Here is a 20,290-nt window from a genome sequence, read left to right on the forward strand (position 1 = left end):
GAACTTTATACAGGTTAAATACAAACAGTTAAATTTAATATTTTTAAATTGTAATAAATAAATATTAATAAATAAATAAATAATAAAGTTAATTGCCATTAATAATTAAATTAAATGAATTATGTACACCAATAATAATAAAATAATAATGAAGTATTTAAACTTTATTTTATATTAATTTAGAATCTCCAATGTTTGCCAACCTTAGTAACGGCAATTATGAAACTGCAAGGATTACGTCATCCACTTTATATATGATTGCTTGCTAAACATCCAGTCTGTGTTGCCGCGCGGCTTGAGTTTCTTGTATACTTAAGAAAGTGTAATATTTATTTTTGCTATCTTCACAGTACACATTCACATTCTTGGTGAAATGCTGTTAGACGGAAGGAAGTGATATTTATCTTACATTGACGTACTGGCTCTTACATTTCCCGCTTGTTCTGGTGTCAAAATGAGCACCTGACTGCGCACGCGTAGGATATCAACGCGTGTCAACTGCGCCTTTGACTTTCACTGAAAATTCAATTTTATTGATAAAAAAGTAAAACGATGTGCAACATAGTCCAAAATTGTATCACAAGCATTCGTCTTTGCTTTAGATTAAATGTCAGTTATTAATAATAGTCGTACATTAACGATAATTTCATTTAAAAGAAATAATGAGCTCATTCTGTTCTCTTTGCCTCGTGCACCTTTCATTTGCAACCAATTATGTTCCTGACTTTCTCTGACGTCATAGCTGTGCTCCACTAATAACATAGCAGAGAGACAAACTGTCTCTGTAATAAACAGCAGCGTCCTCACTAGTTTACGAACAAATACATTTTATGCAGACGGTTAGAAAGGGGTGTATTTTTCGTTACAGAATGAAATGACCTACTGACACAAGCAAAGCAGAAATTCGCTCCCAACTGCAGGCAGTGAACGGGAAAAGAAAAAATATAAAATAAAAATAGTTTCTGCTTGAAAGCAATGTCCTCATTTATTACAATATGCGTTGCGGTCTGTTTGATTTTTGGTTTCCCTGCATTAGGAGATGAAGCTCGGGCTGTAATAGCAGACAACGTGTCGGGGAATAAACAGGAGGCCATACCCCCTACTGTAGAGAAACATACTTCTGACGATCCAGTTATTTTACCGTTAACTTCTAGTGGTCTGACCAGTACTACTGTCAAGCACAGTTCAGGAGGGTCTAGTGGTCATTCTAGTTCCGAAGGGTCCAGTGGCCATTCTAGTTCAGGGGGATCCGGAGGACATGCAGCGCCCGTTCACGAGAGATTTCTTGTTGCATATGTGGATTTTCCTCATGTATCTGGTCCGTACATCATATCTCTATGGATCATCATAGCTGGCTTGGCTAAAATCGGTAAGTAGATTCATTTAATTATTAGAATGAAATGATTAATTATTATAATTATTAATAATGCAGTTGTGACAATAATATCACCCTACCTGTAGAACTATTTCATAAGCCAATACTTAGCTGAGGATTTTAAATTTTGTTTTCCATTTGATATCGTGTAGACTTTTGTTTTAGTATATTGTGGGGGATTATGTCCAGCTACTGGACAAACTGAAATATTTTAAATCATTTTTTAAATTTTAACTTTTCTGAATTATTTTATGCAAGTTTTAATACAATATTTTATTAAATTTCAGACCACGATATATTCTAAATTATTTCCCATTTCACTAATATTAAAATGTGATAAAAAATGCCATGTTGATTTATAGCTTAAATATCAGAAAATATTACTTCAAATACTGGCTCTAAAGAACGATATTAGTCTTCGTAACTTAGTCTCACGTGGTACAAAGAAATGTTCAATTATCTGTATTCACGATATCATACTTGGGTACCATCAACTATCTAAATAAACTAAATAAATAAACTGTATAAAATCTTAATCTATCAACGGCAGTAATGTACAATATTGCAACCTTTTTATCTGGTGGGATTCACATTAATAAAATCAATATTTGCGAAACGGCTTCAAGCAATGAAACTAAAATTACAACATATTATAGGTTATCATTAAATTGGCTTATGCCAGAGGTTTTTTTTGTTAATTTGTCTTGAAATTTGAATTACGTCGTGCAATGAATATTATTCTAGCTTCATACACTGTGCTTTATTTATTATTATTGTTATTTATTATTATTATTTTGTGTGTATGAATCTCCCACTTATGAAAATCCGCTATTAGTAGCGAGGATGAGTTAAAAGTTCGATTATCTAGTAACCCTACTGTAGGGAGCAGATATGGAGGTTTTTCAAGCCTTCAATTATGGGATGGTTTCAACACCCAACGATAAAATTCGTTCATACTTATAGTGGGATTCGATCTCTCAGTTTGTTATATGAAGAGCCGGTATACTATCCGCTCGGCTAGCCCAGGTCGAAAAATGGGAATATCTTAAAGATTTTTAAAAAGTAATTCCAATAATTTAGTAATAAAATATCAGAGCTGAACAGTGGTAGAAATGAAAGGTGGTCATCAGTGTACTAGCGAAGCAACCCTTGATGACACAAGCGAAGTTATTACTTTCGCAAACTGGTTTTTTAAATATCCTCATCGTCTCCGTCATGCGTTGGCAAAATTGGAAATCTTTTTCCTTCCCTGGTATTGCCAAGACGTAATACGATAGATGAGAAGTCATCTTTCACTAGTCAATCCGGAGCTGGTCGTTGGGTGGTGAACTTAGGTGTGCGCAAACTAATTGCAGTTGTGTTGTGTAATAATACTAAAAGTTTCTCGTTTAGGATAAAAAAAACTATATGAAAATGTGTGTGTATTTATTATTGGCCAGGGAGTTGTAGGATAGGCTTATTAATATAAATAAAAACATATTCTATAATTTAGAAACATCAAATGATAGTAATAATTCTCAAACTAATCAGGAACTACAAAAAAAAAAAAAAAAATGCTCGTAGAGAGCACAACAGTTTCTTTCGTACAATTTAAATATGCATAGACCAGGCAATAAAGAGAACTGCAGCACTAGACAAATTTTGAAGCCAATCATTAAATAATCTCGTTATTAAAATGGTCGAACTAATCGAATTTCATTGTAAGGTAGCCTTTAAATTTGCGCGGTGTGTGTGTTAGCCTGAAATTAGGTATCCATAAACTGAAATCCCGAATGATTCAAGTCCAATAATCAATGTACAGAACCCTGATATTGGAATAAATTGATTTATTATTGCTCTACAAATAAATACGAAAAACAAGATCGTTATAAACAATGAAATTTCTTTGCGATAAATAAAATGATTTTATATTCGCGAGACAGGAAGTGACGATTACGATTGGTCGCGTGTTATAAAGTTGACGCTTTTGAGTATTTCGTTAATTACGAAAGAATATTCAGCCTGGTTATGGCTTAAACGATTCGTACATTTACTCTGATTATTTCACTTATCACTAGAAGTGTGAGCTAACCGAACGCCATCAAATCGTACGTGAATAGGGGGAGGTGTTCTCTCTTTCGTTCTCACAAAACAGCTGTAAAACTGAAACTCCTACTGCGAGATGAATGAAAGGGCAAATGTTTGTGATCAAATGTTCGAATAAGCTAATTTCGAACTTTTAACAAAGTTGCGCCATTTCTTCCTTGGCTTCGACACAGCAACCTTTCGAAAGCAAGTTTCTCGATGGGTAAGAATACCTCAGGGCATTGCGCTTAACAAAACCAGTCTGGTCTAAGAAAGGTATTCCGGTGATGTCAAACAGAATATTTTATCACAATCGCTCAGAAATTTGCATTTCAGATCAATGTTTACTAAAATTCCAGTTTTTTTTTTTTTTTTTTTTCAATCTCTGGTAACGTCCTTAAAAACAACAAAATAAAAAATCCGGAGGTTAAATTCCTCGCAGAATAGGCACCCATTAGGGAGTGGAAGACAGGGCCCCGGAGAGGAATTTCACTGGGGGGGGGGATAAAACGTTTCTTCCCCCCACCTTCTCCATTGTCGTTGTTATTATGGTTCCCGGACCCAGGTAAGATGTAGCCCCCTGCACCCAACCTCTCGGAGGTCCTGGTAGAAAATGATTTCTTTTCCCCTCACTTTGTGCAGATGAAACTTCTCTACGAGGTTCTTCGTGGGGTAACAGAAAGGGTTTCCGTCCTTATCCTCTTCGCTATGAAATTAATTGTTAAAGCAATTGTAAAACTATTATTTTTAAATCTGCGTGTTAAATAAATATATATTTATTTGATACTGATAGATACCCCCCCCCGCCCCACCCATGGAAGGTTGTAAACCTATAGTTCCGTAGGCGGGCCAAGGATTTTTGCTCTTTTTATGTTGTGTATTTTTACATAATTTTGAAAACTTGAATTTCAGGTCTCCGATCAGGGAAGATAGTCCCACGAGCGATAGTTTGTTGCTCTCTTAAAAGTCAATCCCAGATATCCATGCCTACGGCGGGATTCCAACCAGCAGCCCTTTGGAGAGGAAGTCCGTTAACCAGTCGGCCAACCAGGATGGCAAATACGTAACATGCATAGTATATTATGTATGCGTATTTCAGGTCAAATCCTCTGGTTGGCTGAGGGGTTTAACGGATCTCCTCTTCAAAAGGCTGCTGGGTCGAATCCCGCTGTGGGCATGGATGTTGGTGATTGTCGTTAAACGAAAGATTCTATCGTATGGTGCGAGACCATCGCACCACTTATTGGAGGTCTGAAGTGGCTTGAAAAAGTTTCGCGTTTGGTCTCGAGAGCAGGGTTTTCAGACGATGTAAAAAGAAAAGAAAACCAGTGGCTAGTTCGTGAGAATTACGTATCCTCCCCCCCCCCCCCCGAAAATAAAAAAAAAATTCCCTCGTCAGTAAACATTTGCTTAATTTTGCCTGGGTTGCTGCTTCTTAAGTTAATGCTCTTATTATGTAAAAATAAATCAACACGTCTTCCACTCCTCAAAAAGGAGCACCCGAGACCATTTAGCCGTACCTCACTTTAGAAGACACCAGTGGCCAGCTACTCTCAGCCAATCACAGAACCCAAGAATATCAGTGATTTTACTTGGTCTCTGGGGAGGAGAGTATGGCAGAAAACTTCCATCATTCGTAATCCTTAGCCCTATTTGAAGTAGCGTATTCTACGTTCAGTTTTCTCAGTTTACGGGATTGGGAAAAAGTACGAGTAATCCGGGAGTAAACCTTCGTGTTGTGCCAAAGATCGACTAACTCGTGAGCCGATCGAAGTAGTCCTAGAAATAATTCAAAAACAATACTTTATTAGGAGGCATGGCATTATCGATACAAACGTATCCATAAGTAAATAAACCTTTTACTTGCTATGCTAACGATAGTTCTAGAAACGCGAAATTAAGAGGATGTTTGTAGGGAAGGAAGCACGAAGAGTGCCGAATTAACCGCTATGGAATTTGTGTAACCTTACACAGGCGTATCGCCTAAATGCCGCTAACTACTGTGGATCGAAGTGAATGCAGCCTTGTAATTTACAGCCGTTGTCAGTTGAACCACCAGCTCCAAAATTCTTCAAAAATTAATAATCAGCTCCAGCACACCACTGGACAGATCGATCATAATTTCATAATCCTCTTTCGGATATTTATCGTTTTATTTAATAACCTTTATTTTTGGTATTATTTATGAAATTGTGTGTTTTAATTTTTTTATAATTTTAAAAGACGCTTTAAACTATTAAAATGAGTTATAGACACACTTAATTGAAATATAAGTTGCATTATTATTTCAGAGAGAAATTGAGTAATTTTTATTAATAAACCTTCTAGGATGGTATGTCACTGCCGAAAAAGATTTCGAATGGTAGCAGCATCTCGCGCGGTATATTGTTGTCTTTTTTTTTCCTTTTTTTTTTTTTTTTTATTTTCCTGTGTAATTCAAAAGAATCAGCATTTTGCACGAGTACTGTATATTCAATTTCTCTTTTTCCCCAGTCGCTATTCAAATACCTTCATCGGCCGAAAGTGTAGCTTGGCTACAACAAAAATTTGGAAATACTCCCTAGTGGGGTAATTCCCCATTTATCAATCAAGTTCTGTTGCCATAGAAACAACGCGCATAACATCACATCCGTCTTACTGTATAGAAAGATTAATGATATGCCTCTGACCAGGATATTCAATCAAATATAACTGCGCTTCACAGTTTGACATTAAAAAAAAAAAAAAAAAAACATTGATCCCTCATGAATAAAGCAACAGGTGCATCCCATTCGTCAATTCATTTTTTAACTCGCTTGCTACCAATGAAACATAGCAATAATAATAAACAAACTTATCCGTTCACGTGAAACATAATTTTACGAAAATTAGTCGATGTTTGGTAAACCTCAGTTACTGATAAACAGAATCACAGGAATACGGGCAAAAGACAAACAAACAAAAGAAAAACTTCAGTGTTTTTATTATAAAGACATAATCACAATACAACCCTATCATTCTCTTGTCATTGCACGAAGACCACTTCATCGCCATCCTCTTATGATATTTATTATTTTTCACATCATAGCTTTTCTAGAAACGGAAACTTATCCACCGTCAATGCTTGACTGCCCATCCGCCGACATAGTTGATGTGTACAGAGAGGGATGTTCGGGAAAGTATGATTCCAAGGTCTTAGTCAGTCCTTGATCCAAAAGATTGCCAAATGTTTCAGAACGCGTAGCAGCTACCAGATATTTTCGGCTTGTTCGACGTTATCCTGTACTTTAAAAAAATTCTTTTAAGGTATAAGGAATAGAATCCTAGGATCTCTTTGTAGATGGTTTGCGCCCATGTAGATGCGTATCCTTAAGGGGGAGAGGTTACAAAATGTAGTCTTATATAGAATTCAAAACGTATTCTTTCTTGTTCATAAATGATCGACCATCCTTTTAGTTTTGAGTTCCAAATCTTTCAAAAGATTGTGCGGTTGTTTCGTCCTAATATAGTAAGATAACTTTCTTTTAACTATGTACTTAGCGTGTAGTTACTTCTGCTCAAATAATTAGGTTAAAGTAGCATTTCACCTTCGTTAAGGACATGGAGGACACTAACTGCAAGAAACACAACCTTGATTTTAGCCTACTGGCTAGACGGGTTACCACTATGTACCGGTTATGTTGTATACGTAAGGGTGTGTGTGTGTGGTGGTGGTGGGGGGAATTACAAGCGTTCCACATCGTAAACTAGTTCATAATAAAGAACTCCGTGACTCGGTCTAGGTCAACATTAACAGAGCAATTTTTCTTCAAGATTGCGCCGAACTCATTTAAAAGTTTTCGCCAAGTTCCAATAAAGCTATTATTATTAAAAGTATCCAAGTAATGTAGTTTAAACTCACTTAAAAACTACAAACTAGTATGCTTTTGATTTCGTTTATTACATAAAAATATGCAATTATGCAACTCTGTTTCTGGAGAAAAATATTACATATTAGAATTTTTTTCTTCTGTTTCAGACTTTTTCATTATGTTTGGATTTATGCCATACGATGACTTTGCTGTCCATCACGTGATTCTTTGTTTTTCTTTTGTAGATTCATTGCAAACCGGCGCACATTTACAGAATAATAAACAGATATTTGTACTTAATGGAGAATACAAAATGCATTGTTTGCTAGTGGCTTTAGTCCATGCGGAGCCAATGAAATTGTAACAGCTTTCCCGATTTTGCTATCTTTACTCTCAGTCACAGGGTCTGTTGATTACGTCACTGACTTGTGGAAGATAACATGGCGAAACTGGGAGAAAGAAAAGCGTTGATATTTCGAAACACTAGTGGGTTTTTATGTAAAATATCCTTTATATGAAATACGTATATATTCGTTAATATATCCGTTAATTAAGACATTAAAAACAGTTCTTTGCACAGGACGAAATCTACTCGGAATTTAAATTTAGCTTCGAACCAAACCTGCGATGGCATCTCTTCTGTTTACTACAAGCTGCATTCATTCGTATTCGTTTCACATCTTCGATGACCTCCCCCCCCCTAATATTTCCGTCGCTACTCAATCCTTGAAGACATCGGCGAAAACATTTTGGTCCCTGAGATAATCAGTATGGATTGGGTGTTCCCTGTTTGATCTTCTCCACCACGCAATCAATTCTTGGATCTGTGTTTAGTATTTACCACACCTATAAATTAATCTTAATAGCTAAAAAAAAAAATTTACTAGAATGTAAATATTTGGAAATTAAACTAAACAGACAACAAAGTTCTTCAAGGACTTGTAGGACGTATTGAGCTAAAAATAATCGTTATATGATTTGTTGGTATTTCTTCTCTTCCTGTTTAACACTGTGCCTTCCGTTTTAAAGGAAGCTAAGCAAGAAGGTGGTTTGATTTTCCGGTTTTTGATTACAATTGATGTAATCTTCAAAAATGACTTGCAGATAGCGATGTGATGAAATTCAGAAAATGGCGCTGGATATTGCTGCGTGATATGACACAGATGAAAACAGTGGCTATTTGCATATAATATGTTTATATCATCATCAAATTCCTGACATGTACCCTCAAGTGGTGTACAGCATATGAACTACATGAAAAAAATTACATCATTACTAACTTCCCATCTATAATATTCTTCCAAATCAGTCTGTTACCTGTCAAGACTCCAACATTATCAGATCTTATATTTCTATCGTCTAAGGCACTTTGTACCGTATCAATCCACCTATATCTTGGTCTTCCTCTGGGTCGTTTTGCTGCCAACTTGGCAGAGAACACTTGTTTTGCTCATCTTTCCTCGCCTATTCTGTTTAAGTGACCATACCACCTGAGATTAGCTCTGCTAACGCATTCCTTGATGCTGACAATGTCAAGTTCTTTCCTAATATCCTCGTTTTTAATATGATATTGCCATTGATGCCATCTGTTCACGCCTGTAATCTTTTTCAGGACTCTCATATCTGCGGTCTCTAGTCTTTGGTCAAGTGTTTTACTTCTGACCCCAGCTCTCAGATCCATAAATTTATATATATATATTTTTTATTTTATTTTATTTTATGGCAACTGAATATTGTTGATTGCATCTGTACGTGTCTACTCACAAAGCAAAAGCTCAGGTAGTTTGCCTGGTTGAAAAGATCTGGGTTCGATACCCGTGTATGGAAAGAAGCATCTTTATCAGAGCTTTTCAATCAGAGGTGAGTTAGCCAGTCTCATACCTAGGAGGTATTGTTGTTTTTCTTCCGGAAACGGGTTTGCATCCCTCAAAACACACAGACACACCTACAGACATAGAATGCTACTGGAAAGAAGAAACAGGAAATCTATGTTGTTCTATAATCGCTAATAAACTAACATTGCTATCCCACAGACCATTAGGTTGATGAGGAAACACAACCAAAACAGGAATATAATATTAATACACTGAGAATCTCTCCCCGTTTAGGAAAATAGACTATTCCTAAAGACGTGGAGGCATGTAGCTGAAGTTTGCTATATGAATCAGGGCATCCGACGGTTTTCTGTTTTTTGTTTGCATCGGAATGGATAAAAGATGCGAGTGTGGTACGATTGTTAGCCAGTATCTCGCAAACGTCTACACTTCTGGGTTATTCACAGGCAACAGCGTTTAGGGTGTACCAGCAGTGATGTAATAATCAGAAAACTTTAAGCCCATGACAGTCCTCAGGAAACAGCTCATTGATGCACGAGGTCATCAAAGAGTGGCAAGGATTGTGAAAGTGCAGGAAGGCCACAACCAATCAAATCACAGTTCAATGCAACGGCTGTGGTCAGTACATTATCTCGAAGCACGCATTTCATCGAATGCTGTCGCGGATGTGATACGGGAGCTGATTATCTTGGGGCCCAAAATTTCTAAGGACAAGAAAATGCGACTTCAAAGTTTTTGATAACTTCGCTTTATTTAATTGGGTATCTGTAAGAATTTTCTTACTTCAAAGGATTATGTTTCGATTTTCAAACCCCACAATTTCAAGATAATGACAATTGACATTTATGTCTTTAGGGGTGAAGCAAAATGCTTTTCATATTCCCCGCTATCTGTTGTGGTTACAGTGAGGGTAAAATTTACGAGCAGTTTGCTCGCCCTGAATGGGCATGGAGATTATGCATCGTTATAGGAGACTAAAAAAGCTTTTGGTCTTCTATGTTTGAATATGTCCGTTGCCTCGTATTCTGCAGCTTGCTGAACCAAATCGTTGGGATGTGTGGACATCTTTAGGAAAAACTTGGATGCTAAGGATTGTAGAAAAGAGAAAATATAGGGAATATTTGTGTCTCTATGGAGTTGTTTCTAACATACCACTGGGAGTTCAGAATCATTCTCCAGCACTTGTTCTGCACTCGCTGTATTTTGATAATGTTAGCATTAGAGGTGTGGCTCCAGGCCGGAGAGGCATAGGGGATTATAGGACGAATCGTCAACTGGTATAGTTGCAATTTGATTCTGTTGCTGAGCTTGCTATTTCTATAAATTAGCGGATAGATCTCAGCTATGGCTTTAGATGCCTCTGCACACGCAGACTTGATATGTTGGTTGAAAGATAGCTTTTTGTCGAGAATTATACCCATATAATTTGTTTCTATCTGCCAGGGAATTTTAGTATTGAATAGTAACACATCTCCTGCAGGAGACATTGGGGGTTGACTTCCAATCTCCACTTGGAGAACCAACCCTCCAACTTTAGAAACTTTTCTTGAAGCTTTCTGGTAACGAAGTGGGGTCTGAGAGATCTGGTTAGTATTGCCGTATCGTCCACATATAGGGCCAAAATGGAAGTCATCGGATTGTGTGGGGTGTTTGACATGTATACAGAAAACAGCAATGGAGCCAGTAGAGATCCCTGCGGCACTCCAGCAAAGATATGGTGCTGGGACGATGTAGAACCGTTGATTTTAACTTGCATTGATCTATTCTGAAGAAATGAACGGATTAGATGAACCATTTTTAGTGAGATACCGGCTGAGATAAGTTTGTGCAGGAGTCCAAAATGCCTGATTTTGTCAAATGCTTTGGATAAGTCTAGGAAAACAGCTCCTGTGCACTGGCGCCAGTTGTAACTGGTGGTGATGTATTCGACAGTTCTCTGTATTTGCTGGGTAGTACTATGGTGTTGCCGAAAACCAAAATGTTCTTTAGGGAGGATGTTTAGGTCATTTACTGAGGTTTAGAGTCGTGAGAGGATGACCTTCTCCGCAACGTTCCCCAGATTGGAGATGAGACTGATTGGACGATAATTTTGCGGTAGGTGTGGGTCCTTGCCTGGTTTATGTATAGGGATTACGTCAGCCAGTTTCCAGGTGGAAGGAAAATAGTGAAGTCTTAAGATTGCATTTATTATACTGGTCAGGTGCACTACAGCTTTTCGAGGAAGCAGCTTGATCACCCTGTTTGAGATGCCGTCTGGTCTAGGAGCTTTATTGTTCTTAAGTTTTTTAATAATATCATATAATTCAACAGGTGATGCGGGTGCAATATGGTCAGCACTGGTATCTGGGAGATTTAATGCATGCCTGACCTGTCTGTGGATTTTGTACAAGTGATTGAAATTTAAGTTGTTATATGAAGGTTTGCACTACTCCTCAAGATTCTTTAGTATGGCTTCTGCTTTATCTGCATCTGTGTGGACTAAGCCCTGGTTTGAGATTATGGGGGGAGGGATCTGTTTTTATTTTTGACGTTTCTCAGTAACCCCCCAGATAGAGTGATCAATAGGTGAGATAGAGGCTAACCTTTTATCCCAAACTTGGTTTCTCTGAGTTTTAAGTGCATCTCTTACTGTTCCATTCAATCTGTTATCCATAACCAACGTCATTTGTTGGCTCAGCAGCGAGAGTTTTTCTCTTCTTACGAGCGTGGATTTCTCCTTGATCAGAAGGATTAGAGGTAGAGACAACTAGATTGAGTTTTTCCTCTATTTGAGGGGAGTCTTCATTTTCCTCAACGTCGACTTCAGGTGAAGAATACAAGTTTAAATAGCCGGGCCAATCCCGTTCAAACTTTTTGAGAAGCTTTTTAATAAAAGTGAGTGCTAGCTTTTTATCGAGTGACTCGATAATGATGTCGGGGTCAATCATGCTAGCAGGCCATGTTGTCAGCTTGAACTTCTTTTGGAGTTTATCAATAAGTACAAGAGCCGGCTCTTTATCGAGCAAATCAGTGAATACGTTTAGGTCAGGTACGCTCATATCGACTTAACTGCGTATGAGCGTTAGTAAAAATCCCGCAGGTCTAAAGACCTGCCAGCAGAAATTTTTTTATAGAATATCCCGCAGCCGCAAAGGACTGCCAGCAACACCAAGCGTAGGCTAAAGAAAGCAATAGCAATTAAATTGCATCTAATCAAAGTCTTACCTTGATATTTCACAAAATGCAGAACGCTTCCTTCGAAATCTACGCGCCAAACCCTTACTATACGAACTGATAGCACATACCATAATCTCGGCAAAATGATCTATCTTGAAATCTTGAAAGAGCAAGATAATGACTAACTGCTTGTCGATATTAAATTATTAGTGATATTAATACGATTTTGGTGTGTTATATTTTGACCTTAGAACTAAACAATTTTATAACATTTAAAAGAGAAAAATACTTATTTTTCGAACTGTAAATTAAGATATTTTCCCAAATGCTTACTTTCATTTAGTTGTCATTTTGCAGCCGAAAAAATTTTTCCCACTTAGAAAAAAACGCCTTTTTGAAATAACACTTATTTCCATTCTCGGATCAAAAAAGTCCGAGTAACAGAGACCTGTGTGTGATGACAGAGCAAGATATTAGAATAGAACGCATGGACAATCTTGCGTGAAACGTACTGCGATAAACAACAAGATCTGAAGAAAACGTAAGTCGTTTTAAAATAAGACGTTAAAATACTAAACAAATACAGTTTTAAAGTGGGTAAATTTCGTGTAATATTCATTATTAACTGGAATACAACTGAAATTACTTTGTGAGGGCGAATTAGAGGTAACTGCAATCTAATAAAGACGCATTTTAGTTGACTCGCTTAGGTCATGTGACTATAAGCCGAGACTTGCTTAGTTTAACGAAAGCTCGAAATATAATTAACTTTTTCAGATATAAATGTTCCAGATAGGCTGAAATACGTAGCGCAGCTATGAAAACTGTTATGTTGAATGGGTTTTTTTTATTTCATTCCTTAAACACCGCTTGACTGATTCCAGTGAAACATTCTACTACCTTATATTTATGCAGCAAATTTCATTTGTCCACTCTTGAGACAGTCTTTACATAAAGTCATAATAAACGAACCAGATGATCGTATGATACACACCTCCAGTGGCGGCTCCTGGCGTGAAATCGTGGGGTGCTGCAACTTTCGAAATATACATACACACTGTGAGTACAATGTATACGTGTTTGGATAAAATATCAAAATTATGGTAACAATTAAACATGAAAAAATATTGTTTATTACCGATAAAATTATACAGTTTGGTATAATTCAAAATTACTTAAAAAATAAAATCCATTATCATAACCCCAATAATGTTCTAAAATAAAAACTATAACAAATGTTACGTCTTTAATTGTAATGTCCAAATATTTAAAGAGACGGAGTAAACACGATAAGCACTACGAACACTCTACTACTGGCGCAAACTGCATGTAAACAATAGTGGAACTGCGCGACGGACAGTGCCGCATTACGCTAATAGCTCGCATCTCACTATGACGTGGATATGTTTGCGCGCGCAGCAATATGACGCTGTGGTAAACACAGTGTTGCTAGCGCCCTCTTAAGTGCTACAAGATGGATTTTTATTATTTTTTATACAAAATAAGAGAATTGTATAGGATTGTTGATGATAAAATTCAATATTACAAGCAAATGTAAATAAATTAATAAATATATTTATATGGTGAGAAAAATTGGGGTTGCTGCAGTTCCGCAGTGCCTATGCACGAGCCACCCCTTAACACTTCACACTAAATCTTTGAATATGCAGTTGCTGGTGGGGAAAAAAATGTATTTCTTACATCAGCTGTAGAATTTTTGCAACTGCACGTAAATGTTATGTCTCCCCATTTGTGAGATCACTTATTAATACGATAAGGGAGTGTTTATTCTAGAATCTTACGTTTTTTTTTTTTTTTTAGCGATTCATCGATTGAGAAGGCTAAAAAACACACACCAGATATTCATTAGTTGATATCGGAAACTTAGTTCCCACTGATGGTAGCATAGATGCCATGGAAATAGCTTCTCCATCTGACAAAGTTTATATGCTTTGCTAGATGGACAATGATATATGCTCAGTGCGGCATTCTGGGAAAAAGTCGACTTTTTACTAAACATAACTGTCTAAATCATAATAAATATGACTTAATTGTTGCGGTCCTATATGGTAAAGAATCAGGGATATCGCTTATGGTAATTGAAGTAGATTTTGGCATTTTCTTTGGCTTTCTATTTAACTAGCAGGCAGTGTAATACACTAGACCCTATCGTAGTTTATATTCTGACTTATTACCAAATTGAGAAATTCATTACCGTAATTTTAACATTAGTACATTGGCGATGTTTGAGTAATGAGCTAAGTCATATTTTAAGTCCATTGATTTAGGGTTAATACAGGGGGAAAAATTTTTCTTCGCTATCCATTTCAGGAAAACGAGTGTACAGTATATATTGCTCGAAAGAGTCCAGTTAATCATGTTAGTGTAACAGTAGAGTAACTATTACAGGGGCAACTGAGAATTTCATAACATGACATGAATTGACTTCCAAGTTATCGAAGTCATTTAGTTGAGTTGAAAATTTTAAGTTTTAGATTTCTATGAAAAGCGTTGCAAAAATTATCAAATAGATAACAATAATTATAATAAAACAAGGGAGAATTTAGATATCAAAATCTAAACATATTTTAATACTGTCTCGGATTGATAATACGTAAGCAGAGTACGAGTAAAGTCATGACATGAAAGGTGTTTACCGTCATCGCATTCTGTATAGCGATAACAATTTATTGTCGCACCTAGGACACGACGAACTGTCATAAGGACTTTCCACTGAAGAGGTGAGTTAGTCGCTCTCATACGAGGATTGAAGAGTTTCCTCTACAGGAAACGCGGATATTATGGGGGAAGAAAAGGAGTCGTCCATCATGCAATCTTAATTAAACTCAAGACTGAAAGTATTCCATCTGAAACGGAGTTTTTATTACCATATGTAATTTGGAATTGGTTTGTCCCTTTGTGTCATTCTTATAGCTCACCATATGATCTATAGACCACACACATATCAATAGAAACTAAGATGGTTCAAGAAAGTTTTGTTACTTTCCAAATTTCAGTAAAATCTGCCCAGTTGTTGCGGTTAATAGCTTGCGCAAGAATGAAGACAAAATGAACTTTATTTCTGACGAAATTTGCAAAATGCACTTTAATATGTCAAAACTAATGATAAATAAACCAGTTTAATCTTTAAAGTATTGCACTGTTAGGTGCAATCGTGTTTTGTATAACTTTAAAATACTATAAACATAAGTAATTATATTTCATCAAATATATTTCCTAGGACATCGTCGTACATGAATTCTTATAAATCGACGAATTTTCTATAATATTATACGAATTCTGGAAGTCTTAAATTCCAAATTACTTGGGAAGAAAATAATGCACGATATTTAATATAATACATTATTTACTTTATCATGCATAGATAATGTCTATACATTCTTATTAACTTTATATTTTACTGATTTTGTTCTCCTGGACATTTTTAGAATCCCATGAACCGCAAATGTAAATCCCGGAAACAGATAATACGTATTTTCCTGTATTTCAAAATGCTTCTATTTATTGCATAGCATCTCATTATTTGCATAATGCAATTTTTTAACGCCCTTTCCAATTGTGAAATCAAAATAATGTAAGGAAGAGTATCCTTACCTACATACAGGTAGAATTTAGAAACCTTTTGTTCAGAAATAATATATAAATTTATCTGTGACTAAGTTTTAAAATTAAGTTGCTGAAATAGAATAAATTTTTATCAATAAATTATTTTCATTTATCTCAGGAACGATGAACTATAGCAATGATTTCTACACATAATGGTGAAAATTGGCTAAGTGCCAAGCGGATATTTATTGGTTTTTACGAATTAAGTGAAAAACCTCGTCACAGATGTGTTCAGTTTTTTTTTTTTATCGTCTGCTTTTCGATATGCCATCATACGCCATATTTTTATATAAATATTTAAAAGATATACAAAACATTTTACTGTGAATAAAGGTAAAAATTATCAATTATAAAGCAATATAAATATTAAAAGAAACGCTGAGATTAAATACCAATAAAAGGAATGAGTTTTTGTTTAAAAACATTTTAAAAAATGTTTTGAACGATTAAAAAAATACTATTTTAAAGAACCTAAATATGCTAGTTCCAGGTCAACAAAAAGTTCACCTCACAAAGAAGAGACCATTGCAAATTTGTGAAGCCTTGAGGAAATACATGCATACTGTATGTGCAAGTTAATACAGCTTGTTACTTGCCGAGAAGCAAAATTGGGACTTAAGCTAACAAACACAGTGACAATACACATTCTACATCACAAGATCGTTTTTTTTTTCTTATTTTAATGATGCTGACTAAACATTAAAAACCACTTCTGGCATTTCTTATTCTAAAAACAATAACAACGAATGAGTAGCAATCTTGAAAGTAATATATATAATAATATATATGCAAATATAACATATTTGAAAACCAGGAGGTAGAATATATTCTTTTCGAGATAGCCACACTGATGGTCATAAAAGTTCATGTCACTGTAGTAGCATGCCCAAGTCCAGTTAGTCTGCATCACCAGAGTCTCTGTCTTTAACTTCACGTTAGTGGATCCATTCATAGCCCTGAATATATCCTTCGGCCAACAGACATTAAACCATCAGGGACAGAGGTGAAGTATGGAATCCAGACTTCGCAGAGGAATGGCCAAACTTCTGGTATTAGATGAGTTTCGTTTCTAGATGTAATATTACCAGTTGTCTTACGAGAAGCTTGAATTGGACAAAAAGCATGTTTGAAGTCTTGAGCAAAAAGTCGATTTATTCCCCCCGTTTCTTTACTCCATGACGCCTGTTTTCAGGCATCATGGAGATATTTCTTTTTTCGAGGATTTTTTAAAACCGATATCCAGTAGATCGATCCCTAGTTGTTGTAGCCGAGTGAACAGCATATCGGCACTCCAACCAACAGTCTTCACGTGTAGACGATTTTCGTGAGAGAACACTATCCTGTTTTATCGAAGCCGTAAAGTGGTTTGAAAAAGTGCAATGGTTGGAATTACAGCAGGCTGCAGAATGTTTTAATCCTTGTCTTACCAGCAATATTATACGTACCATAGGTTTACAACTCTTTTTGTGATATTCACAAAAAATATCCTGAAAGAATCTAATAGTAAGACTTGAGGAAGAATCTAAATCAACTTGAGAATTATCCAACTGCCACTATTCTGGCAGATGTGCCTGGAGTCCGATAGCGGCATGTGGAGGGCAGTCCAGGTCACGCCGTGCAGAGGAATTGGTTGAAATTCTCTGTGTAAAGAATCCGTTATTGTGAATGCCATGTCTCGCCTAATTCGAACTCAATTAACAACCATGAAAAGTCAAGACAAGAGAAATCATTATATTCGAAAAAAAAGACCACTTTTGGGGGTAATTTCAAGAAAATACTTCGTTTTAGTTTCGATTTTCGTGAATTTCAGCTTCAATCGACACTCAGCTGAGTTTTTTCCACATTTACACTCTCCGACTCTTTTTGTCTCATAGGCGACATTTGAGCAATGTTGGCTCCACTCTAATATTCCATGTCAGAAGTCGCGCTTCCAACTTAATTCCTCTTCGTGGTCTGTTTCGGCTAAAACAATCTCTCTGTTCCATTCTCTCAAATGCATTTGGCTGTCTCGATTGCTCCCATAACATCGACACTCTGAATTTTGAATTCTTTCTTTAAATGGTGATTTACTTTAGTCCTAACCATGACGCAATCTTGCGTGGATTTTTTTAATGTTCACAACTCCAGGTGGCTTCCATGTTCATATCCAGCATGCAGATATACCGATCTGTTTGTTACTACTAATAAGATCTCACAAATATTTCGCATAATTACCAGGATCCTAAATAACCCTAATTATCTCAAAGCACTGTACATCTTTTCCTCACTAACCATCTCTTCTAAGTATATTTTGAGTGGTTCTTTTTTTATCTGGAGGCAATTCAGGCCACAATCTACACCCTCTATCCAAAAAGAAACCGAACTGTTCGAAAATAGAAGAAATTAGTCTTTTTGTTGTCGAAAGCGACAACCTCCATTAGTGTTGTGTCAACTGTTTATGACATTTGTTTCATTAGAAGCCGAGTCATAGTGCCAAGAGTGACAGTGTGTTTTGACGAACGGTCAGAAAATGAGTTTCAAACAGAGAGCTGCGATTGACTTTTGTGTTAAACTTGGTAAACATTTTACCGAAACGCATCAAAGGCTTCAAAAAACATACGGTGATGAACACTTATCCCGTACTCAAGTTTACGAGTGGTTTAAGCGATTTCAAAGTGGTCGTGAGACGCTTGAGGACGAAGAAAAGCAGGGCCGTCCAAAAACTGGACTGAGCGAAGTTAGCATCCAAAAAGTGCGCGATTTCATCAAAGAAAACCAGGAATCGTCCGTGAGATTGATTGAAGATGAATTGGGGATTCCAAAATCAACTGTGCACAACATTTTGACCGAGAGTTTGGGCCTTCGTAAATCGAATTCGCGATTTGTTCCCCACAAGTTGACCCACGACCAAAGAATGTTTCGAATTGAACACTGCCAGGACCTCATGAAAACCGCTCGTAAGGACTCAAACTTCCTTGAAACGATCGTTACTGCTGACGAAACGTTGTGTTTTGAGTATGAGCCAGAAACAGTGCTGATTGGTGACCACCAGAAGAGGGGCATCGGAAAAAAAAGTCGCTTGGAGAAGTCAAAAGTAAGGACAATGCTGATTTGTTTCTATTTCTACGATTCTAAAGGCATTATCCAAAGAATTCGTTCCGCCTGGCCAAACGGTCAATGGTAAGTTTTGAAGCGATTGATAGGGAGAATTCGTCGCGTAAGGAAGGAATATCGTGACGACCGACGGACCGTTCGTCAAAACCCATTGTCACTCTTGGCACTATAACTCGGCTTCTAATGAAACAAATGTCATAAACAGTTGACACAAAACTAATGAAGGTTGCCACTTTCGACAACAAAAAGATACAATAGGTGGTGCCAATAGTTTTTTCTATTTTCGAAAAGTTCGGTTTCTTTTTGGATAGAGAGTGTGGTGATTTCTTCTTCCAGTGAGCAACTCTCACACAGTGGTCCTCATCCACTTGTTTGGTATAATACCGACTGGAACGATTCTCGCGATTTCTATGCATTAGTTCGCTCGTTGGATTAAGTTACTTTACGATCTAAATAATTGCACTGAAATCGAAAGGCTCATTTTCGTATTAAACCTTAAATTCTCGTTCATTATCCTAAGCATTCTTTTTCGAGTAAGTGTGCTGAAGCCGTATAAGCAAAAACGGGGCATATTTCAATTGGTTTTCATCGAAATATTCATCTTCCTTTTCTACTTATACCAAAGCGCGTACCAAACCAATTATGGCATCCAAAACTGAATTTGAAAGGGCTATAAGCAGGAAATTTGCATCATGTTCAAATGGCGTTTTTTTTTTTTGATAAAAAACACGCCATTTTTTATCAAAAAAATCAGTCTATAACTTTTTTCCAAAGTTATAGACTGACTTTTGTCCAGCTTGATTTTCTCTCTCTCTCTCTCTCTCTTTCTTTCTTAAGACCCTGTCCTTAAGCCTAACTTATTCCATTAAACTAACAGATCAAATACACACTGGCCTTATAGCCTTAATTGCTTCGACCCTAATTCAAAAAAAAAAAAAAAAAAAAAAAAAGCGAAACCAATTAAGTAACGAATAAGAACTTTCACTGGTTGCCAAATCTGTTAGGCCGTAATTTTCTTTCCAATTGTAAGACATTTTTCGGATTCTTAGCTTAGTTACAGGAATTCTTCACAGAAACAACGTTGCGTTCTCTTGATCGAAACCATCTTTAGGATATTATTGATTTTTCTCTGCCCTTTTTGTGTCTTCTTTGCCAGTAGATTCTCACAAATAATTAGAGAACTTCGTTACGAAATCGCCAATGAAGAGTCCTTCTTACGGATATTTAATGAGAAGCTCCTAATCCAAATGAAGTGCTATTTAAACATTGCGTCTACAAAATATCTATTGTAGAATATTGCTGCTTGGAGC

The 20,290-nt window shown here is 36.5% G+C and overlaps 1 protein-coding gene across 1 annotated transcript in view; it reads left to right on the plus strand.

Moving 5' to 3' along the window:
* The first annotated feature begins 860 nt into the window (after positions 1-860).
* The window catches only part of LOC150097037 (sodium/hydrogen exchanger 3-like), a 126,783-nt gene continuing 107,353 nt past the window's right edge, over positions 861-20,290 (plus strand). Inside the window, exon 1 of the mRNA XM_090408607.1 lies at positions 861-1,369. Within this exon, the coding sequence (XP_090264733.1) occupies positions 976-1,369 (394 nt within the window). The 5' untranslated portion in view covers positions 861-975. The remainder of the gene's footprint in view (positions 1,370-20,290) is intronic.

This window comes from Typopeltis vanoorti, chromosome 18 (assembly GCF_054136105.1).
Source record: "Typopeltis vanoorti isolate ZY-2024b chromosome 18, IOZ_Tvanoo_1.0, whole genome shotgun sequence".
In the NCBI taxonomy this organism is placed as follows: Eukaryota; Metazoa; Arthropoda; class Arachnida; order Uropygi; family Thelyphonidae; genus Typopeltis; species Typopeltis vanoorti.